Genomic DNA, 23016 nt, shown 5'->3' with positions numbered 1-23016 from the left:
TTTAAGGCAAAACAATATTTACAAAATTCAAATTGGTGGTCATTCATAATAATGATAGCACATCCAAGATTGTATATCATATTTTGTTATGTAAAAGACCTTTAGAAGATGACCCATTCCTTGTTGTTTTTCTTCCAAATAAACTGGAACTAGATCACATTCCAGATGCATTATCACCAAATCTGTCGAAGGAATAGGTAGGTAAGCCGTGGTTTTGGCCCCAATAATTTCTAAAACGAAATTTGCAGCAAATGTTTTACTGATTTTTACATTTACCGTAAAAACCCATGTAATTTGTGCACTTTTTTTCCAGAAATTTAATACCCAAAGTGGGGGGTGCGTAAAATACACAGGTATAGAACATTTCAACTTTTTTTCATGAAAAGATCGACGATTCTGGGAGATCGCCATCTTGGATTATTTCCCTTGGTACACGGAACTCTAAGACAAATGACGATCAACAAATTTATTTATGTCAAACATTAATAAAAGATACATAATGTGTTGTTATGCGAGTTTATGTGAAAAGTATTATTAAATAGGTAACCGTTAACAAAAAAAGTTTAGCCAAATTCCTATGCCAGAGAATCGCCGATCAACAACTTCTAATAGAAAAATAATGCCAAATGACAAAAATAAAACCATCTAAATCAGGACAAAATCTAAGAAATGGTGATTTTTTTTACAAATTTTACATTTCGGATGAAATATATTTTAAAATGTAAGTTATGCTACATCTAAATATTCATATATATATGAATAGGGACTAGAAAGGCATTACTGGTATTGAAATGTATATGTAACACAAACCCACTTATATTCAGAATTTACGATTATCAACCTCAAATGCAAATTCGATTTTCTTATTTTTTTCCATTTCAAAATGGCATCAAACTAATATCTACTTTAATCTTAAAATGTACACTTAAACCTTCCCTCTAAATAATTCTAACTTTTTTTTTTAAAATCATTGGGGCCAACTCCATTGCTTTTCATGCCTCGTCCTTTATTCAGATTTCTCATAGCACTTCCCTGTCAAGTACACATTCATACATAAATCGTCCTTGTGATTGAAGCTTTATCATAATTTAAGCTCCCTCTCTGGTGGAAGTTCAGAAAAGTACCAATCAACTTTGTCATTTGTCACTCCTTCGATGGTAGCCGGGTCCCATTTAGGGCTGAAATCTTTGTCGACAAGAACTGTGGAAACAAACAATTAATTATATTAGGACAGTGTTATTAAAACAATACCATGTACTGTTTACAATTTCTTATTTTTCTCCATGTGCAACATTGGCTTTTCACAATGATTATCCTAAAAGCTTGCTAACATTAAACCAACACAAAAACATGCTGCGTTTGAACTCATGAAAATTAAAACTCAGCTATAATGTCCTCATTTATGGTAAGATTTGCATAAACATTAACTTTAAAGTGTGGAGGTCTGTAAGTACACTTATTATTGCATGGTGTTTATTAGCCCTGTCATCCTATAAAAATTGAAGGAAGTTACACTCTCTAATATTATCTGCACCCCTAGAATATGTTATGACAAAATCACGGAACCAAAGTGTTACAGTATATGTATACTTGTACTGTCATACCTGCCCTGACCCCCTCGTAGAAATCCTTGTCGTCGACACATCTCTGACTCAGTCTGTACTCCATCTGTAAACAGTCCCCAAGGGGCATGTTCCGGCCCTCCAGAATTTGTCTCAGTGTTATCTTCATTGATGTAGGCGACTGGAAGGAAATTGTGAAAGGTTATTGAAACCACAAAACATACAATGTTAGGTAGACATAACTGTAAACCTGCTATCTATTAAAGTCTTATCGCCTTAGTGATAAAAATGATTCAGCATAATATTTGATAGCATGAGAAAATACTACATTTTTTTCTGAGGTTTCATGTTTTGCAACAGCTTAGGGCTTGTACGATATTTATAACATTACGCTACGACAACAGCTTAGGGCATGTACGACATTTATAGCATTATGCTACGACAACAGCTTCTGTGTTCCGAGATAATTAGTACTTGTCAATATGTTTTGGTGTCTTAATTAACAGCCCACTTTCAACGCTCTAAAATTTATAGATACACTTAACAGCATATACTAGTCCACAACAATAGTTGGTATTTTCAAGTTTCATATTATGACATCTATCATTTATGAAAGACTTGTATCATCTTCATAGCAAATCCAAATATCTTTTCCATTGTAATAGTGAATACAAGTGTTCTATTGAAGATTAAGTTTTTGTTTCTAGTGTAGACAGACAACCTACCATTTTCTGTAGTATCTGTAGTTGTTTTGTTGCCCATTCTGAACCATCATTTTTCAAATCTTCGAATATTCCTTCTAAAGTGTTAGCACTAAACAGCCTATTAATATTGTCCATATCTGGTTTTAAAATGAAGTCATCATCCGGGACATCAGTACTCTACAAAACAGTCAAAACAACATATATATAGCTGAACCGAGGTTGACCTCAGGTAAATTAGGCACGTATAGATTGAGGGGTCCAGACGTACCTGACCGAAACTAAAATGCTGACTATTGCTAGTTTGTGTTATTTCTTTCTAACACGATGTCAAGTCACATGTAGTTTTTAAGATACGTTATGTAATTCAGTGGACGCATGAAAGAAGGGCATACTATTCTTGATATATTGTTTTTTCATTAACAGAAACTGTGCATTTTTATCTCTGTATATAGAACGGTCCAAGTGCGTTCGTTTATCATGGAATATCTCTGCGACGCACGTACCGTTTCGACCGGGAAAAGCGAATGTAGCCCTAGTCTCCTTTTTATCAAAGGTCTGAAAGCAGCTGCCTACCTTACTCTGGAAGTCCTCTATCACACAGGTAATATCGTGATGACTAGGATTCGGGAGACCAACTAATGCTGTCTCTAGTTCTGAAATCTGAAAAAGAGCAATGTTCCTTTTTATAGCAAAAGGGAAATGCACAAGCAACAAAGAAAGCCATCAATACCAGTTCAGTTTTCTACATTACTTTTGATAGAAATTGTTAGATAATTACTTTTAAACAAGAGATTTTGGAGAACAGCATAGCTCTCCTATTGGTGATATATGTTGTAAGATAGCAAATATCAACAGGAACACATGTACAGTAAAACCTTGATATAATGCCTGTCATTTCATTTGCCACCTCACTAACCACCAACATATTTTCAGGTCCCTTAATTATGTTTTTCTTAATAATTCCTTATACATTTCCCACAATTTATCGCCAAACCCCTTTATAATGCCAACATTTCTTTGAACAAATGATGGCAATAAAACAAGGTATTGATGGTGGTGACCGATTCAACATTGCGAAGAGGCGAGCTAAAAAGAAACACTTTTTTATTTCCATCATTCTCACTAAAAATCATTACCCCCCCCCCCCCCCCCCCCCCCATAAGTCATATTAAGAATATAACTGTAGAAATCTCTGATCCTACAACATCCGGACTGGTAGTACAGTCTTACAACACAGGACATGATATTTTGCCAGACATATAAAAACCTGATATTTGTCACACAAACCTTGTTAGATTGGACAAAGTGTGTGGCCACTCCCGCCTTCTGTACATGCCTGCCCTTCAGCCTGAAGCCTGTGAGAGCCATGAACACTCCGAGATTGCCACCAAGTCTTGGGAGGAAGTAACCACCGCCCACGTCAGGAAACAAACCTGGAAAACAGAAATCAAAGAGGTACTGTGAAAGTTTGATAGATATATGGAGAAAAATATATATCACTTGTCTACAGGAAAACTATGCTATATTGCCTGAAATGTGACATTCTTAGTGGTTCATTCATATCACAAGCTATAAACGTAGGCCACATTAATTTACCACGATCTAAACGGTTGAACCAGTTGGACAAGCGTTGTGCGTTTATGAAGTAAGGACAGACCTAGTATTCTGATGCTGCTTTCAGGCAAGCCTTGAAAAAGCCTTGTAAGGCCTAGGCCTGCATAAACATTTGCAGGTCCGCGCCAGGATTTATACCTGAAAATATTACATTCAAAAAGGGACCCTTAAACGTCCTCTATCCTGGCATAAGTAACCAATGAATATGAGGTACTGCTCAGGTCCATCCATCTACCTACAGTAATATGAGGTTACTGCTCAGGTCCATCCATCTGCCTACAGTAATATGAGGTACTGCTCAGGTCCATCCATCTACCTTCAGTAATATGAGGTTACTGCTCAGGTCCATCCATCTACCCACAGTAATATGAGGTTACTGCTCAGGTCCATCCGCTCAGGTCAATCCATCTATCTACAGTTATATGAGGTTACTGCTCAGGTCCATCCATCTACCCACAGTAATATGAGGTACTTCTCAGGTCCATCCATCTACCTACAGTAATATGAGGTTACTGCTCAGCTCCATCTATCTACCTACAGTAATATGAGGTTACTGCTCAGGTCAATCCATCTATCTACAGTTATATGAGGTTACTGCTCAGGTCCATCCATCTATCTACAGTAATATGAGCTACAGTAATATGAGGTTACTGCTCAGGTCCATCTATCTACCTACAGTAATATGAGGTTACCGCTCAGGTCCATCCATCTATCTACAGTAATATGAGGTTAATGCTCAGGTCCATCCATCTATCTACAGTAATATGAGGCACTGCTCAGGTCCATCCATCTACCTACAGTAATATGATGTTACTGCTCAGCTCCATCTATCTACCTACAGTAATATGAGGTTCCTGCTCAGGTCCATCCATCTATCTACAGTAATATGAGGTTACTGCTTAGGTCCATCCATCTATCTACAGTAATATGAGGTACTGCTTAAGGCCATCCATCTACCTACAGGAATATGAGGTTACTGCTCAGGTGCATCCATCTATCTACAGTACTATGAGGTTACTGCTCAGGTCCATCCATCTACCCACAGTAATATGAGGTTACTGCTCAGGTCCATCCGCTCAGGTCAATCCATCTATCTACAGTTATATGAGGTTACTGCTCAGGTCCATCCATCTATCTTCAGCAATATGATGTTACTGCTAAGGTCCATCCATCTACCTACAGTAATATGAGGTAAATGCTCAGGTCCATCAATCTACCTACAGTAATATGAGGTTACTGCTCAGGAGCATCCATCTATCTACAGAAATATGAGGTTACTGCTCAGGTGCATCCAACTATCTACAGTAATATGAGGTTACTGCTCAGGTGCATCCATCTATCTACAGAAATATGAGGTTACTGCTCAGGTCCATCCATCTACGGTCCACCCATCTATCTACAGTAATATGAGGTTACTGCTCAGGTGCATCCATATATCTACAGAAATATGAGGTTACTGCTCAGGTGCATCCATGTATCTACAGTAATATGAGGTTACTGCTCAGGTCCATCCGCTCAGGTCAATCCATCTATCTACAGTTATATGAGGTTACTGCTCAGGTCCATCCATCTATCTTCAGTAATATGAGGTTACTGCTCAGGTCCATCTATCTACCTACAGTAATATGAGGTTACCGCTCAGGTCCATCCATCTATCTACAGTAATATGAGCTACTGCTCAGGTCCATCCATCTCCCTACAGTAATATGAGGTTACTGCTCATGTCCATCCATCTACCTACAGTAATATGAGGTTAATGCTCAGGTCCATCCAACTACCTACAGTAATATGAGGTACTTCTCAGGTCCATCCATCTACCTACAGTAATATGATGTTACTGCTCAGCTCCATCTATCTACCTACAGTAATATGAGGTTACCGCTCAGGTCCATCCATCTATCTACAGTAATATGAGCTACTGCTCAGGTCCATCCATCTCCCTACAGTAATATGAGGTTACTGCTCATGTCCATCCATCTACCTACAGTAATATGAGGTTAATGCTCAGGTCCATCCAACTACCTACAGTAATATGAGGTTACTGCTCAGGTGCATCCATCTATCTACAGTACTATGAGGTTACTGCTCAGGTCCATCCATCTACCTACAGTAATATGAGGTAAATGCTCAGGTCCATCCATCTACCTACAGTAATATGAGGTTACTGCTCAGGTGCATCCATCTATCTACAGAAATATGAGGTTACTGCTCAGGTGCATCCATCTATCTACAGTAATATGAGGTTACTGCTCAGGTCCATCCATCTACCTACAGTAATATAAGGTAAATCCTCAGGTCCATCCATCTACCGACAGTAATATGAGGTTACTGCTCAGGTCCATCCATCTACCTACAGTAATATGAGGTACTGCTCAGGTCCATCCATCTATCTACAGTAATATGAGGTTACTGCTCAGCTCCATCCATCTACCTACAGTAATATGAGGTTACGGCTCAGGTCCACATTACCTACAGTAATAGGAGGTTACTGCTCAGGTCCATCCATCTATCTACAGTAATATGAGGTTACTGCTCAGGTCCACATTACCTACAGTAATAGGAGGTTACTGCTCAGGTCCATCCATCTATCTTCAGCAATATGAGGTTACTGCTAAGGTCCATCCATCTACCTACAGTAATATGAGGTTACGGCTCAGGTCCACATTACCTGTAATATGAGGTTACTGCTCAGGTCCATCCATCTATCTCCAGTAATATGCGGTTCCTGCTCAGGTCCATCCATCTATCTACAGTAATATGAGGTTAATGCTCAGGTCCATCCATCTATCTACAGTAATATGAGGTTACTGCTCAGGTCCATCCATCTATCTTCAGCAATATGAGGTTACTGCTCAGGTCCATCCATCTATCTACAGTAATATGAGGTTACTGCTCAGGTCCATCCATCTATCTACAGTAATATGAGGTTACTGCTCAGGTCCATCCATCTATCTACAGTAATATGAGGTTACTGCTCAGGTCCATCCATCTACCTACAGTAATATGAGGTTACTGCTCAGGTCCATCCATCTATCTACAGTAATATGAGGTAAATGCTCAGGTCCATCCATCTACCTACAGTAGTATGAGGTTACTGCTGCGGTCCATCCATCTATCTACAGTAATATGAGGTTACTGCTCAGGTCCATCCATCTACCTACAGTAATATGAGGTACTGCTCAGATCCATCATCTACCTACAGTAATATGAGGTTACTGCTCAGGTCCATCCATCTACCTACAGTAATATGAGGTTACTGCTGAGGTCCATCCATCTACCTACAGTAATATGAGGTACTGCTCAGATCCATCTTCTACCTACAGTAATATGAGGTTACTGCTCAGGTACATCCATCTACCTACAGTAATATGAGGTTACTGCTGAGGTCCATCCATCTACCTACAGTAATATGAGGTACTGCTCAGATCCATCTTCTACCTACAGTAATATGAGGTTACTGCTCAGGTACATCCATCTACCTACAGTAATATGAGGTTACTGCTGAGGTCCATCCATCTACCTACAGTAATATGAGGTTACGGCTCAGGTCCATCCATCTACCTACAGTAGTATGAGGTTACTGCTCAGGTCCATCCATCTATCTACAGTAATATGAGGTTACTGCTCAGGTCCATCCATCTACCTACAGTAATATGAGGTTACTGCTGAGGTCCATCCATCTACCTACAGTAATATGAGGTTACGCCTCAGGTCCATCCATCTACCTACAGTAGTATGAGGTTACGGCTCAGGTCCATCCATCTATCTACAGTAATATGAGGTTACTGCTCCGGTCCATCCATCTACCTACAGTTATATGATGTCAAGGGAAACTAAACAGCTGCCAATGTAGCTCAAAGCTTAAAGGCAATACTACACACCACTTTAATGATATAAACAGCTAATGAACCCTGGTCTTGGATTTAATTGTAAGACTTTTGTGATGTATGAAACATTACCACATTTGTGACCTGTTCAACCAAGATTTATCAAAACAAAAATTATTAGAAGAACACTATTTGCAAGTAGTTTCACAATAATAGTTATTTTTGGGGACCTTGAATATTCAATATCTTTTTATATTTTTCAACATATCTCACATACCTATTGCTGTTTCTGGCATGGCAAACAGTGTTTTCTCTGTAGCAACACGAAAGTCGCCATGAACGGACAAACCCACACCCTGCAGAAAGAAAAACACATAATAATAATAGATCTTATATACCTTATTTGTGACTTACATATAATAATAGATCTAATATACCTTATTTGTGACTTACAGGTAATAACAGATGTTATATACCTCATTTGTGACTTACATATACAAATAGATCTAAAATACCTTATTTGTGACTTACATATAATAATAGATCTTATATACCTCATTTGTGACTTACATATAAAAATAATAGATCTAATATACCTCATTTGTGACTTACATATAATGATAGATCTAATATACCTTATTTGTGACTTACATATAATAATAGATCTTATATACCTTATTTGTGACTTACATATAATAATTGATCTTATATACCTTATTTGCGACTTACATATAATAATAGATCTTATATAGCTGTGACTTACATATAATAATAAATCTTATATACCTACATATAATAATAGATCTTATATACCTTATTTGTGACTTACATATAAAAATAATAGATCTTCAATATTGTGGTAAATGCTACTAAGTTACATGAACACTATAACTTGCCATTACCGGTAAGTTGTCAATATTTTAATTGATTTCCTTGCCACATTGACTGTCTTGTACACTTAATATTGACTTCTACTGGACAATAACGTGGCATACATTGTCATTCGTTCTGTACAATTAATTAAATTTCAGCAAGTTGTCAGGTGTAAGGAATTCTGATGCTTTCAGAAGTCAAAAATTACAGGAAACCAACATCAGTCTCCCTACCAAAAGCAGACACATTACAAGCATACATGATGATAACACTATGTATATATATCAGGATATTGATGTTTGATGCAAATATGGTAATTTGTTCAAAATCAAATTTCTGTATGCAGTTTTGAATTTCCATATTTTTACTTTTTATCTATAACTTTGATCACATATAAAAATAACTTTTATCACATACAAAAAATTATTTAGGTATAGACAAAAATCTGTGTGCAGTACAGTTCCTATGATCCATGGATGTAATAACACAGATTCAACCCATGAAAACCTAAACATTACATATATATCTTAGAACTTACTCCTCCCATGGTGATTCCGTCAATTAGAGCCACATAAGGTAAGTCATAGGTACCTGTGGAAGACATGGAAAAAAGTATCAAAGACAAGTCACAGTGTCACTGATGCAGATTTAAAGCTAGGCAAGGTTTGTATGAAAACAAAAGTCCAATATGTTATGTTGTTGAATAATTACCAATTTTGTAGTTTAGAATGTATTCCTCCTTGAAGAAATCTTGAGCAAGCGAGTCTCCAACCTTCCCTGCTTCTGTCACAGCTGAAAATCGACAAGCGTTTCTTTTTATTTTATTCCAAATTAGTACAGGTCTTTTCTAATTTATCTTTTGTTTTAAAAGATTCACATGCAGTGATGACTTCCTGGAGGTATTAACTAGATATCATTTCTTTGTTCTATTTCTCTCTCACAAACAATCATTAAACAGTTTATACGAGTTTGACCCACACAATTCATTTTTTTTTTACCAAAAGTTTCCCAGCGGTAATGAAATAGCAGTACATTTGTATAATAAAATTTAAGAATTTCCTGAATACAAACAAACATTTTAAAGCCTTGAAGATCAATGTTTGTCACAAGTTGCCTTTCAGAGCTAATAAGTCAAACTTGTGTATTAAATTCATCACATCAGGGTCCAACAGTTATCAAATTTCCTACATAAATGTGCAGATATATATTATAATTTAGCAATTTTACTACATATTACATTGACCTATTTTTGACATATTGTATGGTGTTCCTTCCTCCTCCTATGACTTCCCTACATATACCTCTGGTGTCAACACCAGCACAGAAGGCCTTCTCTCCTATACCTCCCCTACCTCTGGTGTCAACACCAGCACAGACGGCCTTCTCTCCTATACCTCCCCTACCTCTGATGTCACCACCAGCATAGAAGGCATTCTCTCCTATACATCCCCTACCTCTGATGTCACCACAAGCAAAGAAGGCCTTCTCTCCTATACCTCCCCTACCTCTGATGTCACCACCAGCATAGAAGGCATTCTCTCCTATACATCCCCTACCTCTGATGTCACCTCAAGCAAAGAAGGCCTTCTCTCCTATACCTCCCCTCCCTCTGATGTCACCCCCAGCACAGAAGGCCTTCTCTCCTATACCTCTCTTACCTCTGATGTCACCACCAGCACAGAAGGGCTTCTCTCCCATACCTCCCCTACCTCTGATGTCACCACCAGCACAGAAGGCCTTCTCTCCTATACCTCTATTACCTCTGATGTCAACACCAGCACAGACGGCCTTCTCTCCTATACCTCCCCTACCTCTGATGTCACCACCAGCACAGAAGGCCTTCTCTCCTATACCTCTCTTACCTCTGATGTCAACACCAGCACAGAAGGCATTCTTTCCCATACCTCCCCTACCCCTGATGTCACCACCAGCACAGAAGGCCTCCTCTCCCATACCTCCCCTACCCCTGATGTCACCACCAGCACAAAAGGCCTTCTCTCCTTTACCTCCCCTACCTCTGATGTCAACACCAGCACAGAAGGCCTTCTCTCCTATACCTCCCCTACCCCTGATGTCACCACCAGCACAGAAGGCCTTCTCTCCTATAACAGCCTTACCTCTGCTGTCACCACCAGCACAGAAGGCCTTCTCTCCTATACTTCCCCTACCCCTGATGTCACCACCAGCACAGAAGGCCTTCTCTCCTATACCAGCCTTACCTCTGCTGTCACCACCAGCACAGAAGGCCTTCTCTCCTATAACAGCCTTTCCTCTGCTGTCACCACCAGCACAGAAGGCCTTCTCTCCTATACCTAGAAGGCCTCCTCTCCCATACATCCCCTACCTCTGATGTCAACACCAGCATAGAAGGCCTTTTCTCCTATACCTCCTCTACCTCTGATGTCACCACCAGCAGAAAAGGCCTTTTCTCCTATACCTCCCCTACATCTGATGTAACCACCAGCACAGAAGGCCTTTTCTCCTATACCTCCCCTACCTCTGATGTCACCACCAGCACAGAAGGCCTTCTCTCCTATACCTCCTCTACCTCTGCTGTCACCACCAGCACAGAAGGCCTTCTCTTCTATACCTCCCCTACACCAGCACAGAAGGCCTTCTCTCCTATAACAGCCTTACCTCTGCTGTCACCGCCAGCACAGAAGGCCTTCTCTCCTATAACAGCCTTACCTCTGCTGTCACCACCAGCACAGAAGGCCTTCTCTCCTATACTTCCCCTACCCCTGATGTCACCACCAGCACAGAAAGCCTTCTCTCCTATACCTCCTCTACCTCTGATGTCACCACCAGCACAGAAGGCCTTCTCTCCTATACCTCCTCTACCTCTGATGTCACCACCAGCACAGAAGGCCTTCTCTCCTATACCTCCCCTACCTCTGATGTCACCACCAGCACAGAAGGCCTTCTCTCCTATACCTCCCCTACCTCTGATGTCACCACCAGCACAGAAGGCCTTCTCTCCTATACCTCCCCTACCTCTGATGTCACCACCAGCACAGAAGGCCTTCTCTCCTATACCTCCCCTACCTCTGATGTCACCACCAGCACAGAAGGCCTTCTCTCCTATACCTCCCCTACCTCTGATGTCACCACCAGCACAGAAGGCCTTCTCTCCTATACCTCCCCTACCTCTGATGTCACCACCAGCACAGAAGGCCTTCTCTCCTATACCTCCCCTACCTCTGATGTCACCACCAGCACAGAAGGCCTTCTCTCCTATACCTCCCCTACCTCTGATGTCACCACCAGCACAGAAGGCCTTCTCTCCTATACCTCCCCTACCTCTGATGTCACCACCAGCACAGAAGGCCTTCTCTCCTATACCTCCCCTACCTCTGATGTCACCACCAGCACAGAAGGCCTTCTCTCCTATACCTCCCCTACCTCTGATGTCACCACCAGCACAGAAGGCCTTCTCTCCTATACCTCCCCTACCTCTGATGTCACCACCAGCACAGAAGGCCTTCTCTCCTATACCTCCCCTACCTCTGATGTCACCACCAGCACAGAAGGCCTTCTCTCCTATACCTCCCCTACCTCTGATGTCACCACCAGCACAGAAGGCCTTCTCTCCTATACCTCCCCTACCTCTGATGTCACCACCAGCACAGAAGGCCTTCTCTCCTATACCTCCCCTACCTCTGATGTCACCACCAGCACAGAAGGCCTTCTCTCCTATACCTCCCCTACCTCTGATGTCACCACCAGCACAGAAGGCCTTCTCTCCTATACCTCCCCTACCTCTGATGTCACCACCAGCACAGAAGGCCTTCTCTCCTATACCTCCCCTACCTCTGATGTCACCACCAGCACAGAAGGCCTTCTCTCCTATACCTCCCCTACCTCTGATGTCACCACCAGCACAGAAGGCCTTCTCTCCTATACCTCCCCTACCTCTGATGTCACCACCAGCACAGAAGGCCTTCTCTCCTATACCTCCCCTACCTCTGATGTCACCACCAGCACAGAAGGCCTTCTCTCCTATACCTCCCCTACCTCTGATGTCACCACCAGCACAGAAGGCCTTCTCTCCTATACCTCCCCTACCTCTGATGTCACCACCAGCACAGAAGGCCTTCTCTCCTATACCTCCCCTACCTCTGATGTCACCACCAGCACAGAAGGCCTTCTCTCCTATACCTCCCCTACCTCTGATGTCACCACCAGCACAGAAGGCCTTCTCTCCTATACCTCCCCTACCTCTGATGTCACCACCAGCACAGAAGGCCTTCTCTCCTATACCTCCCCTACCTCTGATGTCACCACCAGCACAGAAGGCCTTCTCTCCTATACCTCCTCTACCTCTGATGTCACCACCAGCACAGAAGGCCTCCTCTCCCATACATCCCCTACCTCTGATGTCAACACCAGCACAGAAGGCCTTCTCTCCAATACCTCCCCTACCCCTGATGTTACCACCAGCATAGAAGGCCTTCTCTCCTATACCTCCTCTACCTCTGATGTCACCACCAGCAGAGAAGGCCTTCTCTCCTATACCTCCCATACCTCTGATGTAACCACCAGCACAGAAGGCCTTCTCTCCTATACCTCTCTTACCTCTGATGTCACCACCAGCACAGAAGGCCTCCTCTCCCATACATCCCCTACCTCTGATGTCAACACCAGCACAGAAGGCCTTCTCTCCAATACCTCCCCTACCCCTGATGCTACCACCAGCATAGAAGGCCTTCTCTCCTATACCTCCTCTACCCCTGATGTCACCACCAGCAGAGAAGGCCTTCTCTCCTATACCTCCCCTACCTCTGATGTCACCACCAGCATAGAAGGCATTCTCTCCTATACATCCCCTACCTCTGATGTCACCACCAGCACAGAAGGCCTCCTCTCCCATACATCCCCTACCTCTGATGTCAACACCAGCACAGAAGGCCTTCTCTCCAATACCTTCCCTACCCCTGATGTTACCACCAGCATAGAAGGCCTTCTCTCCTATACCTCCTCTACATCTGATGTCACCACCAGCAGAGAAGGCCTTCTCTCCTATACCTCCCCTACCTCTGATGTAACCACCAGCACAGAAGGCCTTCTCTCCTATACCAGCCTTACCTCTGCTGTCACCCCCAGCACAGAAGGCCTTCTCTCCTATACCAGCCTTACCTCTGCTGTCACCCCCAGCACAGAAGGCCTTCTCTCCTATACCTCCCCTACCTCTGCTGTCACCACCAGCACAGAAGGCCTTCTCTCCTATACCAGCCTTACCTCTGCTGTCACCCCCAGCACAGAAGGCCTTCTCTCCTATACCAGCCTTACCTCTGCGGTCACCGCCAGCACAGAAGGCCTTCTCTCCTATACCTCCCCTACCTCTGCTGTCACCACCAGCACAGAAGGCCTTCTCTCCTTTACCTCCCCTACATCTGATGTAACCACCAGCACAGAAGGCCTTCTCTCCTATACCTCCCCTACCTCTGATGTCACCACCAGCACAGAAGGCCTTCTCTCCTATACCTCCCTTACCTCTAATGTCACCACCAGCACAGAAGGCATTCTCTCCTATACCTCTCTTACCTCTGATGTCACCACCAGCACAGAAGGCCTTTTCTCATATACCTCCCCTACCTCTGATGTCACCACCAGCACAGAAGTCCTTCTCTCCTATACCTCCCCTACCCCTGATGTCACCACCAGCACAGGAGGCCTTCTCTCATATACCTCTCTTACATTTGATGTCACCACCAGCATAGAAGGCCTTCTCTCCTATACCTTCCCTACATCTGATGTAACCACCAGCACAGAAGGCCTTCTCTTCTATACCTCCCCTACCTCTGATGTCACCACCAGCACAGAAGGCCTTCTCTCCAGCTCCTTTTATTATCACCAGTCTTATTTTCGTGTTCTCTTCCCATTTCTACAATAATTTTTAAAATAATTGTTAAGTTAGAACTACAGTACATATATAAACTTGTGAAAAGTAAAAACAAATCCTGTTTGAAAAGCAATTTGACAGTTGAATATGGTTATTGGTATACATGGAGCCATGCTAATATATTCCTCTTTCAGATTTCAGACAGAGTTAGAGGGTAGATTCTCTGTATCATATTTCACTTAATTGAGGACATTTAGAGCCTTAGGTCTGTTCAGAGTTATACTTACTGTCATCTGAGGGTAGATTCTTTGTATCATATTTAAGTTGAGGGCATTTAGAGCCTTAGGTCTGTTCAGAGTTATACTTACTGTCATCTGAGGGTATATTCTCTGTATCATATTTCACTTAATTGAGGACATTTAGAGCCTTGGGTCTGTTCAGAGTTATATTTACTGTCATCTGAGGGTAGATTCTCTGTATCATATTTCACTTAATTGAGGACATTTAGAGCCTTAGGTCTGTTCAGAGTTATACTTACTGTCATCTGAGGGTATATTCTCTGTATCATATTTCACTTAATTGAGGACATTTAGAGCCTTGGGTCTGTTCAGAGTTATATTTACTGTCATCTGAGGGTAGATTCTCTGTATCATATTTCACTTAATTGAGGACATTTAGAGCCTTAGGTCTGTTCAGAGTTATACTTACTGTCATCTGAGGGTATATTCTCTGTATCATATTTCACTTAATTGAGGACATTTAGAGCCTTGGGTCTGTTCAGAGTTATATTTACTGTCATCTGAGGGTAGATTCTCTGTATCATATTTCACTTAATTGAGGACATTTAGAGCCTTAGGTCTGTTCAGAGTTATACTTACTGTCATTTGAGGGTATATTCTCTGTATCATATTTAAGTTGAGGGCATTTAGAGCCTTAGGTCTGTTCAGAGTTGTACTTACTGTCATCTGAGGGTAGATTCTTTGTATCATATTAAAGTTGAGGGCATTTAGAGCCTTAGGTCTGTTCAGAGTTGTACTTACTGTCATCTGAGGGTATATTCTTTGTATCATATTAAAGTTGAGGGCATTTAGAGCCTTAGGTCTGTTCAGAGTTGTACTTACTGTCATCTGAGGGTATATTCTTTGTATCATATTAAAGTTGAGGGCATTTAGAGCCTTAGGTCTGTTCAGAGTTGTACTTACTGTCATCTGAGGGTATATTCTTTGTATCATATTAAAGTTGAGGGCATTTAGAGCCTTAGGTCTGTTCAGAGTTGTACTTACTGTCATCTGAGGGTATATTCTTTGTATCATATTAAAGTTGAGGGCATTTAGAGCCTTAGGTCTGTTCAGAGTTGTACTTACTGTCATCTGAGGGTATATTCTTTGTATCATATTAAAGTTGAGGGCATTTAGAGCCTTAGGTCTGTTCAGAGTTGTACTTACTGTCATCTGAGGGTATATTCTTTGTATCATATTAAAGTTGAGGGCATTTAGAGCCTTAGGTCTGTTCAGAGTTGTACTTACTGTCATCTGAGGGTATATTCTTTGTATCATATTAAAGTTGAGGGCATTTAGAGCCTTAGGTCTGTTCAGAGTTGTACTTACTGTCATCTGAGGGTATATTCTCTGTATCATATTTAAGTTGAGGGCATTTAGAGCCTTAGGTCTGTTCAGAGTTGTACTTACTGTCATCTGAGGGTATATTCTTTGTATCATATTAAAGTTGAGGGCATTTAGAGCCTTAGGTCTGTTCAGAGTTGTACTTACTGTCATCTGAGGGTATATTCTTTGTATCATATTAAAGTTGAGGGCATTTAGAGCCTTAGGTCTGTTCAGAGTTGTACTTACTGTCATCTGAGGGTATATTCTTTGTATCATATTAAAGTTGAGGGCATTTAGAGCCTTAGGTCTGTTCAGAGTTGTACTTACTGTCATCTGAGGGTATATTCTTTGTATCATATTAAAGTTGAGGGCATTTAGAGCCTTAGGTCTGTTCAGAGTTGTACTTACTGTCATCTGAGGGTATATTCTTTGTATCATATTAAAGTTGAGGGCATTTAGAGCCTTAGGTCTGTTCAGAGTTGTACTTACTGTCATCTGAGGGTATATTCTTTGTATCATATTAAAGTTGAGGGCATTTAGAGCCTTAGGTCTGTTCAGAGTTGTACTTACTGTCATCTGAGGGTATATTCTCTGTATCATATTTAAGTTGAGGGCATTTAGAGCCTTAGGTCTGTTCAGAGTTGTACTTACTGTCATCTGAGGGTATATTCTTTGTATCATATTAAAGTTGAGGGCATTTAGAGCCTTAGGTCTGTTCAGAGTTGTACTTACTGTCATCTGAGGGTATATTCTTTGTATCATATTAAAGTTGAGGGCATTTAGAGCCTTAGGTCTGTTCAGAGTTGTACTTACTGTCATCTGAGGGTATATTCTTTGTATCATATTAAAGTTGAGGGCATTTAGAGCCTTAGGTCTGTTCAGAGTTGTACTTACTGTCATCTGAGGGTATATTCTTTGTATCATATTAAAGTTGAGGGCATTTAGAGCCTTAGGTCTGTTCAGAGTTGTACTTACTGTCATCTGAGGGTATATTCTTTGTATCATATTAAAGTTGAGGGCATTTAGAGCCTTAGGTCTGTTCAGAGTTGTACTTACTGTCATCTGAGGGTATATTCTTTGTATCATATTAAAGTTGAGGGCATTTAGAGCCTTAGGTCTGTTCAGAGTTGTACTTACTGTCATCTGAGGGTATATTCTCTGTATCATATTTAAGTTGAGGGCATTTAGAGCCTTAGGTCTGTTCAGAGTTGTACTTACTGTCATCTGAGGGTATATTCTTTGTATCATATTAAAGTTGAGGGCATTTAGAGCCTTAGGTCTGTTCAGAGTTGTACTTACTGTCATCTGAGGGTATATTCTTTGTATCATATTAAAGTTGAGGGCATTTAGAGCCTTAGGTCTGTTCAGAGTTGTACTTACTGTCATCTGAGGGTATATTCTTTGTATCATATTAAAGTTGAGGGCATTTAGAGCCTTAGGTCTGTTCAGAGTTGTACTTACTGTCATCTGAGGGTATATTCTTTGTATCATATTAAAGTTGAGGGCATTTAGAGCCTTAGGTCTGTTCAGAGTTGTACTTACTGTCATCTGAGGGTATATTCTTTGTATCATATTAAAGTTGAGGGCATTTAGAGCCTTAGGTCTGTTCAGAGTTGTACTTACTGTCATCTGAGGGTATATTCTTTGTATCATATTAAAGTTGAGGGCATTTAGAGCCTTAGGTCTGTTCAGAGTTGTACTTACTGTCATCTGAGGGTAGATTCTTTGTATCATATTAAAGTTGAGGGCATTTAGAGCCTTAGGTCTGTTCAGAGTTGTACTTACTGTCATCTGAGGGTATATTCTTTGTATCATATTAAAGTTGAGGGCATTTAGAGCCTTAGGTCTGTTCAGAGTTGTACTTACTGTCATCTGAGGGTATATTCTTTGTATCATATTAAAGTTGAGGGCATTTAGAGCCTTAGGTCTGTTCAGAGTTGTACTTACTGTCATCTGAGGGTATATTCTTTGTATCATATTAAAGTTGAGGGCATTTAGAGCCTTAGGTCTGTTCAGAGTTGTACTTACTGTCATCTGAGGGTATATTCTTTGTATCATATTAAAGTTGAGGGCATTTAGAGCCTTAGGTCTGTTCAGAGTTGTACTTACTGTCATCTGAGGGTATATTCTTTGTATCATATTAAAGTTGAGGGCATTTAGAGCCTTAGGTCTGTTCAGAGTTGTACTTACTGTCATCTGAGGGTATATTCTTTGTATCATATTAAAGTTGAGGGCATTTAGAGCCTTAGGTCTGTTCAGAGTTGTACTTACTGTCATCTGAGGGTATATTCTTTGTATCATATTAAAGTTGAGGGCATTTAGAGCCTTAGGTCTGTTCAGAGTTGTACTTACTGTCATCTGAGGGTATATTCTTTGTATCATATTAAAGTTGAGGGCATTTAGAGCCTTAGGTCTGTTCAGAGTTGTACTTACTGTCATCTGAGGGTATATTCTCTGTATCATATTTAAGTTGAGGGCATTTAGAGCCTTAGGTCTGTTCAGAGTTGTACTTACTGTCATCTGAGGGTATATTCTTTGTATCATATTAAAGTTGAGGGCATTTAGAGCCTTAGGTCTGTTCAGAGTTGTACTTACTGTCATCTGAGGGTATATTCTTTGTATCATATTAAAGTTGAGGGCATTTAGAGCCTTAGGTCTGTTCAGAGTTGTACTTACTGTCATCTGAGGGTATATTCTTTGTATCATATTAAAGTTGAGGGCATTTAGAGCCTTAGGTCTGTTCAGAGTTGTACTTACTGTCATCTGAGGGTATATTCTTTGTATCATATTAAAGTTGAGGGCATTTAGAGCCTTAGGTCTGTTCAGAGTTGTACTTACTGTCATCTGAGGGTATATTCTTTGTATCATATTAAAGTTGAGGGCATTTAGAGCCTTAGGTCTGTTCAGAGTTGTACTTACTGTCATCTGAGGGTATATTCTTTGTATCATATTAAAGTTGAGGGCATTTAGAGCCTTAGGTCTGTTCAGAGTTATACTTACTGTCATCTGAGGGTAGATTCTCTGTATCATATTTAAGTTGAGGGCGTTTAGAGCCTTAGGCCTGTTCAGAGTTATACTTACTGTCATCTGAGGGTAGATTCTCTGTATCATATTTAAGTTGAGGGCGTTTAGAGCCTTAGGCCTGTTCAGGGTTATACTTACTGTCATCTGAGGGTAGATTCTCTGTATCATATTTAAGTTGAGGGCGTTTAGAGCCTTAGGCCTGTTCAGAGTTATAACCCCTGTAGTGTTGACAGTTTGTAACAGAACCTCATCCTCTGCCACAGTGGAAAATCTAGATCTTGGTGCAGCCATTTTCTGCAAAATCACAAATGTTGGAATTGGTTTTGATACTGAAAATATCAATATTTAATCTGAAAAAGTTGGAATTTGTTGAGATGCTGTTAGAACATGCTTCATTGCCAAATTAAAGAGCAAATTTGTTAATTAGATTCAACTGTAATTCAGTTTTCATGAGTACATTGTACCTATTTTCACATTCATTTCTTAAATGATACATACAAACGAGGATACTGATTTCTAAACGGAACTTTAGCAGTTTATATGCCTATTGCTTACCTGTCTGAATAAACTTTCCTGAGATTTTTTAATTTTGATAGATTTGCTACGTAAAGGAATGCAGATCGAAATACAAAAAAAAAGCATGTGGATATGAGAGAATGATTAAGAGATTTTGATCTGAACTGTGCTTTTAATCAGATGTATTTCTAAACACCAAGTAATTAATTTGATCATGTCAGAAAGGAAAGACATTTTCTCAATCATTATGAAAGTGATAAAAACCTTTACCAGCATGTAACTAAAGAAAATTCTGATCAATTACAATGCTCAAAATTAGCTACAATTTATTTTCAATTTGTATTCATATATGAATTAAAACATTACAGCACTCAATACTCACAACATGATGGAGTACAGCATTACAGTACTCAATACTCACAACATGATGGAGTACAACATTACAGTACTCAATACTCACAACATGATGGAGTACAACAGTACAGTACTCAATACTCACAACATGATGGAGTACAACAGTACAGTACTCAATACTCACAACATGATGGAGTACAGAATTACAGTACTCAATACTCACAACATGATGGAGTACAACAGTACAGTACTCAATACTCACAACATGATGGAGTACAGAATTACAGTACTCAATACTCACAACATGACGGAATACAACATTACAGTACTAAATACTCACAACATGACAGAGTACAGCATTACAGTACTCAATACTCACAACATGACAGAGTACAGCATTACAGTACTCAATACCACAACATGACGGAGTACAGCATTACAGCACTCAATACAACAACATGACGAAGTACAGCATTACAGTACTCAATACTTACAACATGACGGAGTACAACATTACAGTACTCAATACTCACAACATGACGGAGTACAGCATTACAGTACTCAATACTCACAACATGACAGAGTACAGCATTACAGTACTCAATACCACAACATGTCGGAGTACAGCATTACAGTACTCAATACCACAACATGACGGAGGACAGCATTACAGTACTCAATACTCACAACATGACGTAGTACAGCATTACAGTACTCAATACTCACAACATGACGGAGTACAACACCAACTCGCTGTAGGGATCTGTAACAACAAAGTGTACAAGTTAGCTAGGGAAGCTTCATAAACTTCTATTAATTCTTCAGTCCACTTCCCCATTATAAATTGGTTCTGTAATATTATTTCATTTCACTTGAACATATAATGTGAATTAGATAAAGTGCAACTGGGTCTGAATCATTTCGGACATTAAAACCCCACAATTCTTTCAAAATGAGAAGTTCAGATCAATGTGGGAGGTCAAAGTTCACTGCATTTACTGGGAGAGGTCAAATTCACCAGTCTGGTCACTTACCGTCTAATGAACATTTCTGGCTCTCTGTTATCAGTTTTGCCGCCTGAAAACAAAATAAAACAAAATTATATAATGATTTAGTAAGTACATATCAATACAATACCAAAACAATTCTGAAGTTAAGAAGCAACAAATGAAAACAAAAACATAATTTACATCAACAAATAATAAAATTGTTCTGGTGTTTACAGGAAGCCTGTTTTAGCCCGAGTCTCCTCTGGCCCTGACACCCGACTAAGACATTTTGACAGATCTATAGATGTCTTGTGTGGGGACAATAGCTCGAGTTTCCTCTGGCCCTAACACCAGATTTGGACATTTTGACAGATCTATAGATGTCTTGTGTGGGGACAATAGCCCAAATTTCCTCTGGCCCTGACACCAGCTGACTAAGACATTTTGACAGATATATGTCTTGTGTGGGGGCATCTTGTGTGGGGGCAATAGCCTGGTTTCCTTTGGCCCCGACACCAGACTTAGACATATTTTGACAGACAGATGTCTGGTTTGGGGCCAGAGGAAACTCAGACTAGGCTGTTTTATGATACAAGCATCAATCTGTTCTAGATTTGGTAACGAGACTCAAGTGAGTTGTTCTGTGGACATGAGATTACATATCAGTTTTAATAAGGGTCATTTATTAGATTATAGTTTTATCTTAAAAGACAGCAGGTGGTTAAATTGACTGCTTTAAAAACCAAATTTGGCATGCTATTAACACTTACATTTTGTATAAAACATTTGTATGTCAATTGACAAAGCTGACCTGTTAAAGTTACCATTTTGCTATTGTTAGCATGAAAATTAAAGAAACATCTGAAACTTAAGATCACTTCTTATCTCTACAGTGTACGTGTTCTGGTAAAATATTTGCTTTAACATTGAGTGTGAAGACAGACAAAATAGCTAATGATTTCTGGGAATAAAAATATCTTGTTTTTCTTCTTCCAATAATCTGCATTCTATCTCTGGTGTGTCGATTGTTGCAGATGTGGCACATACCCAGAGGAAAACATTCCTCAGTTAAAACTATTAAAAACTTCATAAAGTCATAGGCAAGTTAAAACATATGCAATATACAAGAATCTGTAACTCAAACAACAGAACAATACGTTTGGAAATTTGAAGCTGTATTAACTATCATGTCTTTTCTGTACAGTGTATGTACAACTTAACTAATTCAAATTTATAGAAGCTGTATCATGTCTTTTCTGTACAGTGTATGTACAACTTAACTAATTCAAATTTATAGAAGCTGTATCATGTCTTTTCTGTACAGTGTATGTACAACTTAACTAATTCAAATTTATAGAAGCTGTATCATGTCTTTTCTGTACAGTGTATGTACAACTTAACTAATTCAAATTTATAGAAGCTGTATCATGTCTTTTCTGTACAGTGTATGTACAACTTAACTAATTCAAATTTATAGAAGCTGTATCATGTCTTTTCTGTACAGTGTATGTACAACTTAACTAATTCAAATTTATAGAAGCTGTATTATGTCTTTTCTGTACAGTGTATGTACAACCTAACTAATTCAAATGTACAGACTAACAACAAACAAGATGAATTCAATAAGTGAACCTACATGTAGCTTTCACTGCTAGCTATAGGCAAAATTAGCTCAATGGCTAAATAGCATTTCTTTAGATCTATCTTACAAAGCCACATGTAGCTATAGGCCAAATTAGCTGCATGGCCAAAATAGCATTTGTGTTCGACTTGACAATATATATGCAAGATTGCATGTTCCTATATGAACAGTTGAACATGTGCATGTTTTTTGGCAAACCCTTAAAAAAGAATGAAGTGTCACTTTACACACTTGTGTTTTCCCGGTTCATTGATGGACAGAGAGGAAGCTGACTATCGAGATAACACAGGGTATTGACAGACATATGCAAATAACGAGAGGAATAAATGGGACACTTACCGTCAACCTTGAAAGATAACAAAACTTTGAACGATAACTCTCCTGTCAAGGAGGGCCAAATAGTCGGCGTTTTTGTCTTAGTCGCAAGTGAGTTTGAAACGAAATTCATATTTCATAAAGCGTCTC

The 23016-nt window shown here is 40.0% G+C and overlaps 1 protein-coding gene across 1 annotated transcript; it reads right to left on the bottom strand.

Annotated features, from left to right (window-relative positions):
• Positions 1–529: 529 nt before the first annotated feature.
• LOC110451915 (3-hydroxyisobutyryl-CoA hydrolase, mitochondrial-like) lies at positions 530–23012 on the bottom strand. Its single transcript, XM_021500141.1, has 13 exons — positions 22891–23012; positions 20955–20997; positions 20647–20683; positions 19189–19344; positions 14380–14464; positions 9292–9372; positions 9119–9171; positions 7985–8063; positions 3554–3699; positions 2840–2926; positions 2288–2443; positions 1605–1743; positions 530–1200 (listed from the first exon to the last, which is right to left on the bottom strand). Exons 1-13 carry the CDS (start codon positions 22997–22999, stop codon positions 1082–1084), a joined length of 1290 nt encoding a protein of 429 aa, XP_021355816.1. The 5' UTR covers positions 23000–23012; the 3' UTR covers positions 530–1081.
• Positions 23013–23016: the final 4 nt, after the last annotated feature.

This window comes from Mizuhopecten yessoensis, unplaced genomic scaffold (genome assembly GCF_002113885.1).
Source record: "Mizuhopecten yessoensis strain PY_sf001 unplaced genomic scaffold, ASM211388v2 scaffold6287, whole genome shotgun sequence".
NCBI classification, from domain to species: Eukaryota; Metazoa; Mollusca; class Bivalvia; order Pectinida; family Pectinidae; genus Mizuhopecten; species Mizuhopecten yessoensis.
Note: the sequence above shows the minus strand (reverse complement) of the source record. Positions and strands in the feature narration are given on the sequence as shown.

Bases quoted from the DNA above. Each gene is read 5' to 3' on its own strand.
- LOC110451915 (XM_021500141.1), bottom strand. From the start codon at position 22,999: ATGAATTTCGTTTCAAACTCACTTGCGACTAAGACAAAAACGCCGACT. The intron at 19,345-20,646 runs GTGAGTATTGAG...GTGATTTTGCAG, and splicing joins GTGTTGTACTCCGTCATGTT to AAAATGGCTGCACCAAGATC. The intron at 14,465-19,188 runs GTAAGTATAACC...AAATTATTGTAG, and splicing joins GAATCTACCCTCAGATGACA to AAATGGGAAGAGAACACGAA.